The sequence below is a fragment of the Aquarana catesbeiana genome, linkage group LG01 (genome assembly GCF_042186555.1).
Source record: "Aquarana catesbeiana isolate 2022-GZ linkage group LG01, ASM4218655v1, whole genome shotgun sequence".
Classification (NCBI taxonomy): Eukaryota; Metazoa; Chordata; class Amphibia; order Anura; family Ranidae; genus Aquarana; species Aquarana catesbeiana.
The window spans coordinates 73,191,186-73,203,792 of NC_133324.1; the positions used below are offsets into that span (position 1 = coordinate 73,191,186).

General features: G+C 41.8%; 1 protein-coding gene across 1 annotated transcript in view; it reads right to left on the reverse strand.

The window, feature by feature from the left end:
• Positions 1 to 12,607, reverse strand: part of LOC141132194 (phospholipid-transporting ATPase IC-like) — a 151,614-nt gene that overhangs the window by 80,860 nt on the left and 58,147 nt on the right. Inside the window, exon 11 of the mRNA XM_073620313.1 lies at positions 1,152 to 1,240. Within this exon, the coding sequence (XP_073476414.1) occupies positions 1,152 to 1,240 (89 nt within the window). The remainder of the gene's footprint in view (positions 1 to 1,151; positions 1,241 to 12,607) is intronic.

Genomic DNA, 12,607 nt, shown 5'->3' on the forward strand with positions numbered 1-12,607 from the left:
AGAGAGCCAGTCACAATCTCCTCCTCATATGCAAATTGGATGCGGTGAAAGCCGCATCCAATTCGCAATACTGTGAACCTGGGCTAAAAGTCTTTTTGACTTTTAATCTTCAGTAACACGACTTGAGCTCCTCTTTAAGACGACAAAAGCCAAATTAGGAGGAGGGGGGGGGGGGGGGGGGGATCAAAACATGTTTCCCACTGTGTCACAATGATACTGATTGTGTCTCTGTAGACATGTTCCTGGAAATGCCATTCATAGGCGTGCACAACTTATTGCATTAGGGTGTGCACCCCAAAGTTCAAAAACACATGCGTTTGTGTGTGAATATATATATATATATATATATATATATATATATACAGTAATACAGTATATATATATTTTATATGTATATACATATACACACACTCTAAGACCCCTTTTACACTGCGACGCTTTACAGGCGCTATAGCTCTAAAAATAGCGCCTGTAAAGCGCCTCTCCTTTCACTCCAATGTGAAAACCCAAGGGCTTTCACACTGGAGTGGTGCGCTGGCAGGACGCTCAAAAAGTCCTGCAAGCAGCATCTTTGAAGCGCTGTAGGAGCGGTGTATACACCGCTCCTACAGTGCCCCTGCCCATTGAAATCAATACGTGTCTCTTTGCGAGCCCTTTTAACCCTCTTTCGGACGTTAGCGGGGGGAGTTAAAAGTGAAACTTCCCGGCACTGCTCGGTGTGAAAGTGCCCTTATGGCAGAGCCAGTACAGTGAAAGAGAAGTACGGTAGCACTTCATTAATGGCAGAACTGGTCAAAGGGAGATATTTCCCATCTCTCCGCTGGCACACAGAACAATAATGCTGATGCACACGGGGTGATTAGGGTGTGCCCAGGCACATCCGGCACACCCCCTGCTCACACCTGTGATGCCATTACAGTGCCAACTGAGTCTCTCAAGGTATGTGTTTATTAGTTATTTGGATTATTCTATTTTTCGTTAAGAAAAGTTTAATGCACTGTGTGTATGATTTCTTCATGTTTATGTTGCATAGAGCATGTTTTCAGGTGTGTGTACATGTTTGAGAGGGTCAGTGTTCAAAATAGTTGTTGGGGAGAATGGAAGTGCTGGCACATTGTAGCTAGCCTAGGGGCAATAGATTTAATATTTACCATATACACCATGTTGTTCACCATATAATCAATTTTGGTTCTTTTAAAAACAGTCTTTCCACTGTTCTTCATTATTTTACTATCAGCACCTATAAAATAAAATAAAATAAAATAAAAACCAAATAACATTGATACTTATAAAACCCTTAATCATCTCACCTCTTGCACCTCTTCACCACTTAGGATTGAATATAGATATAGACCTAAAACATTTTTTGAGGCTTCGTTCACATATGAGCCGCATATGGCTCCCAGCAGGGGTCCGGTGCGTTCTGGTTCACCGTTTCACGTCCGATTTCAGCCCGAATTTTGGTCTGAATTCAGACCTGAAATGGACCAAAAGACGTACTGGATCTGCTGCAGAGATATGTGAATCGGCTCCATAGAGAGCCGGTCAAAATCTCCTGCTATTGCGAAATGGATGTGAAGATCCCACCTCCAGTTCGCAATGGTGTGAACCCAGCCTAAAGGATTTTTAGGGAGTGAGCTGTAAAGTGTCCCAGATTCTTGGGTAACATACCACTTTTGAGTTTATGCATTTTTATAGTTTTTTTCTTATAGAAAACTGTTCATATATTTTTAGGTGTATTTACAGGCAAATTTTTGAAAAAACCTTGGAGAAACTTCGTAAAAGAACCTTTTCTTATTTTATTTTTATAGAATGTAATATCTTTTGTTCTATTTTTAGTTAGGATTAGTTAACAAGGAACTGCAGTCTGCTCACATAATTTGTAAAAAAAACATCTTTGTCATTCTGAAGCTTCCCTCCAACCACTTTGCATATTATTTTATATATACTGCGATTCTGTACTTGCCAAATATGCTGCATAAATCTCCCTCCACTGAGTCTGGCTGCAATCATTTTAACTGTGGGCAGCTGAAGCTGCTGCCTGTTCACTTCCTGGATTTACACAGACAAGCAGAGGCACACCTCCAGCTCTGCAGCTCTCATTGGCCCTCTTATGACTCATTCCCCCCTCCCTTCCTGGCAAACTCTCACAAGAGTGAGAGAGAGCTGTGCATGATGTCAAAAGCCTAGGCTTTTTTACCAGACAAGAAACAGGAAGTGGGCTGTATAAGGTATTTACTGGCAGAAAAAAAAATGTTTTACTATCCAAAGTTAAAACAACAAGGGCAGAAGATTTAATAGCTGAAAAGATGAAAAATTTACTGAAATTCCACTTTAATTGCATTCACTAGATGGTGCTAGTGAGTTGCGAAATGTTTTGTGTGATCTGACTGTATATTAAATAGGGGTTATATATAAATAGGTAGGGGATATGTTATGTAATTACATAAGAGACTTATATGCTCATGGTTAGGGATGAGCCGAACACCCCCCTGTTCGGTTCGCACCAGAACATGCGAACAGGAAAAAAGTTCGTTCAAACATGCGAACACCTTAAAGTCTATGGGACACGAACATGAATAATCAAAAGTGCTCATTTTAAAGGCTTATATGAAAGTTATTGTCATAAAAAGTGTTTGGGGACCTGGGTCCTGCCCCAGGGGACATGGATCAATGCAAAAAAAAGTTTTAAAAACGGCCGTTTTTTCAGGAGCAGTGATTTTAATAATGCTTAAAGTCAAACAATAAAAGTGTAATATCCCTTTAAATTTCGTACCTGGGGGGTGTCTATAGTATGCCTGTAAAGGGGCGCATGTTTCCTGTGTTTAGAACAGTCTGACAGCAAAATGACATTTTGAAGGAAAAAACTCATTTAAAACTACCCGCGGCTATTGCATTGCCGACAATACACATAGAAGTTCATTGATAAAAACGGCATGGGAATTCCCCAAAGGGGAACCCTGAACCAAAATAAAAAAAAAAAAATGACGTGGGAGTCCTCCTAAATTCCATACCAGGCCCTTCAGGTCTGGTATGGATATTAAGGGGAACCCCGGCCAAAATTAAAAAAAAAAAATGACGTGGGGTTCCCCCTAAATTCCATACCAGACCCTTCAGGTCTGGTATGGATTTTAAGGGGAACCCCGCGCCAAAAAAAAAAAAAAAAACGGCGTGGGGTCCCCCCAAAAATCCATACCAGACCCTTATCCGAGCACGCAACCTGGCAGGTCGCAGGAAAAGAGGGGGGGACGAGAGTGCGGCCCCCCCTCCCTCCTGAACCGTACCAGGCCACATGCCCTCAACATTGGGAGGGTGCTTTGGGGTAGCCCCCCAAAACACCTTGTCCCCATGTTGATGAGGACAAGGGCCTCATCCCCACAACCCTGGCCGGTGGTTGTGGGGGTCTGCGGGCGGGGGGCTTATCGGAATCTGGAAGCCCCCTTTAACAAGGTGACCCCCAGATCCCGCCCCCCCCCTGTGTGAAATGGTAAGGGGGTACATAAGTACCCCTACCATTTCACGAAGAAAGTGTCAAAAATGTTAAAAATGACAAGAGACAGTTTTTGACAATTCCTTTATTTAAATGCTTCTTCTTTCTTCTATCTTCCTTCATCTTCTGGTTCTTCTGGTTCTTCTGGCTCTTCTGGTTCTTCCTCCGGCGTTCTCGTCCAGCATCTCCTCCGCGGCGTCTTCTGTCTTCTTCTCCTCGGGCCGCTCCGCACCCATGGCATGGGGGGGAGGCTCCCGCTCTTCTCTTCTTCTTTTCTTCTCTTCTTCATTTTCTTCTCCGGGCCGCTCCGCAATCCATGCTGGCATGGAGGGAGGCTCCCGCTGTGTGACGGCGCTCCTCGTCTGACGGTTCTTAAATAACGGGGGGGTGGGGCCACCCGGTGACCCCGCCCCCCTCTGACGCACGGTGACTTGACGGGACTTCCCTGTGGCATTCCCCGTGACGTCACAGGGAAGTCCCGTCAAGTCACCGTGCGTCAGAGGGGGGCGGGGTCATCGGGTGGCCCCGCCCCCCCCGTTATTTAAGAACTGTCAGACGAGGAGCGCCGTCACACAGCGGGAGCCTCCCTCCATGCCAGCATGGATTGCGGAGCGGCCCGGAGAAGAAAAGAAGAAGAGAAGAAGAGAAGAAAAGAAGAAGAGAAGAGCGGGAGCCTCCCCCCCATGCCATGGGTGCGGAGCGGCCCGAGGAGAAGAAGATAGAAGACGCCGCGGAGGAGATGCTGGACGAGAACGCCGGAGGAAGAACCAGAAGAGCCAGAAGAACCAGAAGAACCAGAAGATGAAGGAAGATAGAAGAAAGAAGAAGCATTTAAATAAAGGAATTGTCAAAAACTGTCTCTTGTCATTTTTAACATTTTTGACACTTTTTTCGTGAAATGGTAGGGGTACTTATGTACCCCCTTACCATTTCACACAGGGGGGGGGCGGGATCTGGGGGTCACCTTGTTAAAGGGGGCTTCCAGATTCCGATAAGCCCCCCGCCCGCAGACCCCCACAACCACCGGCCAGGGTTGTGGGGATGAGGCCCTTGTCCTCATCAACATGGGGACAAGGTGTTTTGGGGGGCTACCCCAAAGCACCCTCCCAATGTTGAGGGCATGTGGCCTGGTACGGTTCAGGAGGGAGGGGGGGCCGCACTCTCGTCCCCCCCTCTTTTCCTGCGGCCTGCCAGGTTGCGTGCTCGGATAAGGGTCTGGTATGGATTTTTGGGGGGACCCCACGCCGTTTTTTTTTTTTTTTTTTGGCGCGGGGTTCCCCTTAAAATCCATACCAGACCTGAAGGGTCTGGTATGGAATTTAGGGGGAACCCCACGTCATTTTTTTTTTTTAATTTTGGCCGGGGTTCCCCTTAATATCCATACCAGACCTGAAGGGCCTGGTATGGAATTTAGGGGGACTCCCACGTCATTTTTTTTTTTAATTTTGGTTCGGGGTTCCCCTTTGGGGAATTCCCATGCCGTTTTTATCAATGAACTTCTATGTGTATTGTCGGCAATGCAATAGCCGCGGGTAGTTTTAAATGAGTTTTTTCCTTCAAAATGTCATTTTGCTGTCAGACTGTTCTAAACACAGGAAACATGCGCCCCTTTACAGGCATACTATAGACACCCCCCAGGTACGAAATTTAAAGGGATATTACACTTTTATTGATTGACTTTAAGCATTATTAAAATCACTGCTCCTGAAAAAACGGCCGTTTTTAAAACTTTTTTTTGCATTGATCCATGTCTCCTGGGGCAGGACCCAGGTCCCCAAACACTTTTTATGACAATAACTTGCATATTAGCCTTTAAAATTAGCACTTTTGATTTCTCCCATAGACTTTTAAAGGGTGTTCCGCGGCATTCGAATTTGCCGCGAACACCCCAAATTGTTCGCTGTTCGGTGAACTTGCGAACAGCCAATGTTCGAGTCGAACATGAGTTCGACTCGAACTCGAAGCTCATCCCTACTCATGGTATATTTATTTAAAATTGTACACTGCAGTAAAATATACAGCTGGTATAAATATTATTTCCTTGTAGTCCACCTAATAGTACATTTGAATAAAATCCATTTTGTTGTGGTCACCCAATCAGAGATGGCTTGAACCTATGAAAAGAGCTGGAAATGGTGGCTTAGCACTTCCTGTAAAATTTGAAAAAACCTTGTGAGCTGCTATATAATTCCTAGAAGCTAGCGGGACTTCCCACACTTCTAAATATGTGATAGTACAAAAAGAATAAAAATTAAGTGCAATGCTATAAAAACATAATACCCAATGTGCATATATAAAGAGTATACAATTATATATATATATATATATATATATGTATATATATATATATATATATATATATATAGTGCAATATGCTGTAAAATAATAATACAAAAATCAAAACAATTTATGCCATAGACTGATAATTAAATATAATAAAGTGTAATGTGCTCCTTATTCCACACAGTGTCCTTATAAATTCCAATCAGTATTGCAACAAACAGTCCATTTTGTGATTTGTGATATCAATATAATTGAAAGTAATATCTTCACATTAATCCACCTCTGTGCATATACAGATATCCTCGTGTCACCGTCACCAGTTGTGCCCTCAGCTTATAGGCTTAATATCTGCGCCTTAGATCACAAATAATCCTCTGATAGCTTCTTTGATTTTTTTTTTCTCCTTCTTATAGCTCAGGTGTCTCACATCACAGGGTGTGCTCCTTCCTTATTGTTTACCATTGATCTCCACTCACATCGCCCACATGCAAAGTAACAAAGCTTGCAATAGTGCTTTACCGTTTTAAAAGGATTTATTTGTATAAAACATAAGTACCCATCAGTGCCGCCTATAAGTGCCCATCAGTGCCGCCTATGAGTGCCCATCAGTGCCACCTATGAGTGCCACCTATCAGTACCCATCAGTGCCGCCTATCAGTGCCCATCATCAGTGCCCGTCAGTGCCACCTCATCAGTGCCACCTCATTGGTGCCACCTCATCAGTGCCCGTCAGTGCAGCCATATCAGTGCCCATCATTGAAGAAGAAAACCTACTTATTTACAAAAAAATGTAACAGAAACAAAGAAAAACTTTTTTTTTTTTTTTTTTAAATTTTAGGTCTTTTTTTATTTGTTGCGCAAAAAATAAAAATTGCAGAGGTGATTCAATACCACCAAAGGAAAGCTCTATTTGTGGGAACAAAATGATAAAAAATTTGTTTGGGTACAATGTAGCATGACCGCGCAATTGTCATTCACATTGCGACAGCGCTGAAAGCTGAAAATTGGCCTGGGCAGGAAGTTGTCTAAGTGCCTGGTATTGAAGTGGTTAAACTTCCCTCCTAAACTTGGGGGTGCGTGTTATATGCCGACGCGTGTTATACGCCGATAAATACGGTATATTGTTTGTTTTTCAGGACGAAAAGGGCTTTCATTTGGTACTATTGATTTGCAAAAAGTATTTCATTTTCTATGCAACCTATAGACAAATAGATGTGGCAAAAAAAAAAAAACTAAAAAAAAAACACTTTTTTATCTTGTTTGACCAATGATAGTTTAATAAAATTAGGGATACTGTAGATAAAAATTATACATTTTATTTTAAAATTTGTCTAATTTATAATGACACTAAAAATTTGATTTCTCGTCATTGAAATGTTATTTACAAATGAACTAAAGGATTTTTTTAAATTTTAGGCCATTTTGGGGGCATTTGTTTGCCCCCAAAAAATAACAAACAAATCAAAATTCAAAAGTTCAAATATTAATTACTTATTAAAAAGTAAGTAAAATAAAATGCAGAAAAATAATAGCCAAGGCTAGAATGAACAAGGAGGGCCCATATATATGGGCCTGATTACATGGGCATGCGGCCGCCCCACCCTCTAAAAAAAATTTAAACATAAATAAAATTTGAGGCCGGGTTCACACTTTTGCGAATTGGATACGGGTTCACCACATCCAATTCGCAATAGCAGGAGATTTTGACCGGCTCTCTATGGAGCCGGTTCACATATCTCCGCTGCGGCTCCGGTGCGAATTTGCACAGGAGCCCCGTGCGTATTTTGGTACGTTTCAGGTCTAAATTCAGCCAAATATTCGGGCTGAAATTGGACCTGAAACGGTGAACGAGGATGCACTGGATATCAAAAGGAAATCAAGGACGCAAAAATTTAAAACGAACAACAGATTTAAAGTCCCCACTTTGTCTATTTACTCGATATAGGGATGGAGGTGGGCTTTAAGGCCGTTTGGAAGTTTCATTATCATGGAAATTACTCCATAGGGCATTTGCCCTGAATCATTTGTTTCCCCTTTTTTTTTAGGGGTTCGTTTAGCATTATACATGTTCTGTCCCATGTTTTTCACCCATTCTTTTTGCTTTTGCTTTGCTTATTTCCTCTTCTTTTTTTCCCCCTCCCTCCACTTTGGAGCAGCCATGCAGTGTGTCTCTGGGGAGTCCGCTTCTGTTTGGCTGCCTCCCCTTATTCGGTGTCCGGGAGCTGCGAGGCATGGCTGGGATCCCTCCCCTTTCCCTCCTCGTCCGCCTCGGCGGGTGATTGGGGCGGGTTTCCCGTTGTGCGTCGGCATCACGCCTCCTCGTCACACACGTGACGTCTGCGTGAGTGTCACAGCATTGACATGTGTCTTCCACCTCGTGCAGACACGTGGATGGTGGCCTCCCCAGCAGCTGTGGGCGGCGGTTGCCGCTGCGCTGGAGGAGTCCTCCGTCCGCCCGTGTGCCTGCACCGCGTGATGCTGGGGGGGAGTTCCCTGATTGGGGCGGGGACTGGCTGCATATAGGGTCCTCATTCATGTTTCAGCCTGTTCTCAGGCAGCACGTCCATCACTGGGTCAGATATGGCTGGCTATTTTTCACCATCCTTAGGTAAGGGGGACATTACATGGATATTTCTGTACTTCTTTGTGATTAGGGGTTCCAGCTCTGCTTGGGGCAACACCTCATACATATTACTTTCATTACTTTAGACCCTTTACCTTCACCGATTACCAGTGTGGACCCATTACTTATTGGGGACTTTTGTGTGTGGCCGGCTTTCTCCTGGCTCCTTTCTTTGAGCTCCTCCCTCAGCTCCCGGACCTGAGCTAGTTGGTGGCCTACATTTGCGGACCTCCTGGAGTTCACAATCCTGTGGCATGTGAGTACCCATTGGGGATTAGTGGCTGTCTGCCTCCCCTACATGTTCATTTTTTCTTTTTCTTTTTCTTTTTTTATAGTGCATTTTTTGCACTTTACTCATTTTTTACCAAACTGTCCCTTTGCTTTTTAGATCCTGGTGCTATATCGCCCCTGAAGAGTGTTTGATACACGAAACGCGTCGGTCTTATGACATGCACCAGACAATCATATACTTTTTACTAGGTTCACATACCTACAAGCTTTTAATCATTTATTTTGTGACCTTATGCTACTCAAATGTATATTTTTTCCTTTTTAGGATTACTTGCTCTGCATAATTTGGGGGCTGTTCACTATGCTTGCCATGTATCGGTCAGGATGTGATTGTTACATGATTTGATATTATTATCTCCACTGGTACTCAATTTGTGTCATTGTGTCACTATGTATTAATAAAGTGGTTTATGTAATCGTGATTGTCCCTTTGGCCTCAATTGCCCACCTCATTCAAAGTCCTAACCCTCCTGTTTTATGTATGCACTGGGATGGACCATATAGACGAATTCTGGTTGGAAAAAAATTTTTTACGCAACAGACAGCATGGATTCATGAAAGACAGAAGTTGTCAAACAAACCTGATTTCTTTTTATGAAGAGGTAAGTAAAACCTTGGACAGAGGGGTGGCTGTGGACGTGGTATACTTGGATTTTGCAAAAGCGTTTGACACAGTTCCCCACACGCGGCTCATGTGTCAGGTAAAGTCTACGGCTTGGAAATATCAGTTTGTAAATGGATAGAAAACTGGCTAAAAGAATTCAGAGAGTAGTGGTTAATGATTCTTACTCTGAACGGTCTAAGGTTATCAGTGGTATACCCCAAGGTTCAGTGCTGGGACCCTTACTTTTTAATATCTTTATAAATGATATTGGGTCTGGGATTAAAAGTAACATTTCTGTCTTTGCAGATGACACCAAGCTATACAGTGGAATAACGTCCTTATAGTATGTCTCCAATTTACAAGCCAACCCCAATTCACTAATTGGGCAACTAAGTGGCAAATGAGGTTTAATGTTGATAAATGTAAAGTTATGCACTTGGGGGCTAAGAATATGCATGCATCATTTAAACTAGGGGGAGTACAACTGGGGGGATCAATGGTGGAGAAGGATCTGGGGGTTTTGGTAGATCATAAGCTCATTAATAGCATGCAATGCCAAGCTGCGGTTTCCAAAGCGAGCAAAGTCCTTTCTTGTATTAAAGTGGTTGTAAACCCACTTTGAAAAAAAAAAAAAACTAACACCTGCAAGACAAAGGCATAATGAGCTAGAATGCATAGCATACTAGCTCATTATGTAATACTCACCTGAGATCAAAGCCCTCGCTGCGGTGCCCATACACAGCACCGGCCGGCAACATCACTCCCAGGGGTTACTTCCGGGTATCGCGGCTCTGGCGCTGTGATTGGCCGGAGCCGCGATGACGTCACTCCGCGAGTAACGCGTAATGCGATGCGCTTGGTAGAGATATCCTGGGTAGCTACAGGTAAGCCTTATTATAGGCTTACCTGTAGCAAAAAGTGATCTGTAAGGGTTTACAATCACTTTAATAGAGGTATGGACTCCAGAGAGAGAGATATCATTTTGCCCCTGTACATTTAATTAGTAAGACCTCATCTGGAATATGCAGTTCAGTTTTGGGCACCAGTTCTCAGAAAGGATATCGGGGAACTGGAGAAAGTGCAGAGAAGAGCAACCAAACTGATAAGAGGCATGGAAGAGCTCAGCTATGAGGAAAGATTAGAGGAACTGAATTTATTCACTCTTGAGAAGAGGAGATTAAGGGAGGATATGATCAACATGTTCAAATATATAAGTGGTCCATATAGTGAACTTGGTGTTGAGTTATTCACTTTAAGGTTATCACAGAGGACAAGGGGGCACTCTTTACATCTAAAAGAAAAAATGTTTCATCTTCAAATACGGAATGGTTTCTTCATAGTAAGAGCTGTGAAAATGTGGAATAGACTCCCTCCAAAGGTGGTTCTAGCAAGCTCAGTCAATTGCTTTAAAAATGGACTGGATTCTTTTCTAAATGTACATAATATAACTGGGTACTGACATTTATAGGTAAAGTTGATCCAGGGAAAATCCAATTGCCTCTCGGGGGATCAGGAAGGAATTTTTTCCCCTTGCTGTAGCAAATTGGAGCATGCTTTGCTGTGGTTTTTTGCCTTCCTCTGGAACAACTGTGGGTATAGGTTTGTGTATATGGGATTGTAATTTTTTTTTTTGGTTGAACTTGATGGACTTGTGTCTTTTTTCAACCTGACTAACTATGTAACTATGTAACTGGACTCCTGCTGTAAGCTGCTCTGTACTCATATGTGAACGCAGCCTAAATCATGCTCCTGAACAGTGTTTAAAAACACCGTTCTGAAGGTCCAGTTTTAACAGCAGTGGCTTTAGAAGGCTGCTGTATTTACTCAGCAATTCCAGCTGTCATTTTGGCAGCAGGGGGAGAGGCAACACAGGTGACAAGAAGAGGCTTGCCTATGTTTTTTGGGTATACATAGTAAGCTTAAGACGCAAGAATAATTAAAGGACATTTTTAGCCAATTGTGACTCGTGAGACACAAATATAGGAAGTCTAAAGATTTGTAAAGTAATGTACATACTCTTAATTCTCCCATATGTTCTGTACTACAATACTGCATAGCAGACTTAGGTTGACAACAGTTTGAAGAATCTTATATTCTGCAAACACTGTCCCACTGCTCCACCCCCCAGCTTGCTCTTGGTATTAAAAGTGAACTTCTCCCAACTGGTGATGTTCAACCTGAGCTTTGATAATATCTGCTGACAGGTAGACGTGTGAGATTGGTTTTGTTCTGAATTGAAATTCAGACAAATTTTTCATTATTTGAAAATTCGGATATATACGAATTTCCGAATTACAACAGTAACAAATTTAAAGGAATCCGAACAATAAAAACAGACATTTTCGGGCGAATTTGAATAGTTTTCTAATCGAATTTGAATAGTTTTCTAATCGGATTTAAATTTCAGAAGAGAATAAAATAGAATAGAAAAGAATATAATAGAATAGAAAATAATTGAAAATAATATAATAGAGTAAAACAGAAGAGAATACAAAATAAAATAGAAGAAAATAGAATTGAAAATAAAGGGATAGAATAGAAATTATTAGAATAGAAAATACAAAAAATAGAATAAAATAGAAAATAAAGGAATATAAGAGAATAAAAAAAAAGAATAGAATATAATAAAATAGAATATAACCATCTTGTGAAATTTGAATTTCAAATAGAATAGAAAAGGATAGAATAGAAAAACAATAGAATAGAATAGAATAAAATAACAATAATATACCCTTCTTCTGAAATTCGAATACAGTAAATTTGAATAGAATAAACAATAGAATAGAACAGAATAGAAAGAATATAGCCATCTTCCAAAATTCGAATTTCGAACAGAATAAATTTTATTTTGAATGGAATTCGAATCGATTCGAATTTCACAAATTCGCTTGAATTGAGTTCAACCAAATTGAACTCGGTTGAATTGAACTCAATTTGGAAATTTTTAATCGATTCGAGCTCAAATAAATGAAGCGAATTCCGAAAATGAATGAAACAAATTTAACTAAACTAATTTATGTAAATAAGAAAGTGAAACAAAGCAAATGTTATCATTCTGCACGTCTATTTTTCACAAGAAGTGTTTACTGACAGGTAAAAAGCAAAGTTTTGGGCATAAACGCTTCCTGATTTTGTCCAAGCATTCCCCCCACCATCCATTTCATACTCCTATTGACCAACGAGAGAGGCCATCACTGTGATAGGCTAGCAGGAATGCATGGGAAGTGGGAGGGAAGTGCGGCAATTTTGTCAGGCAATCTGGAGCTATAGCAGTGAAAAATGCAACAGGCATGCTCAGTCACCTCCAGTGCACCCT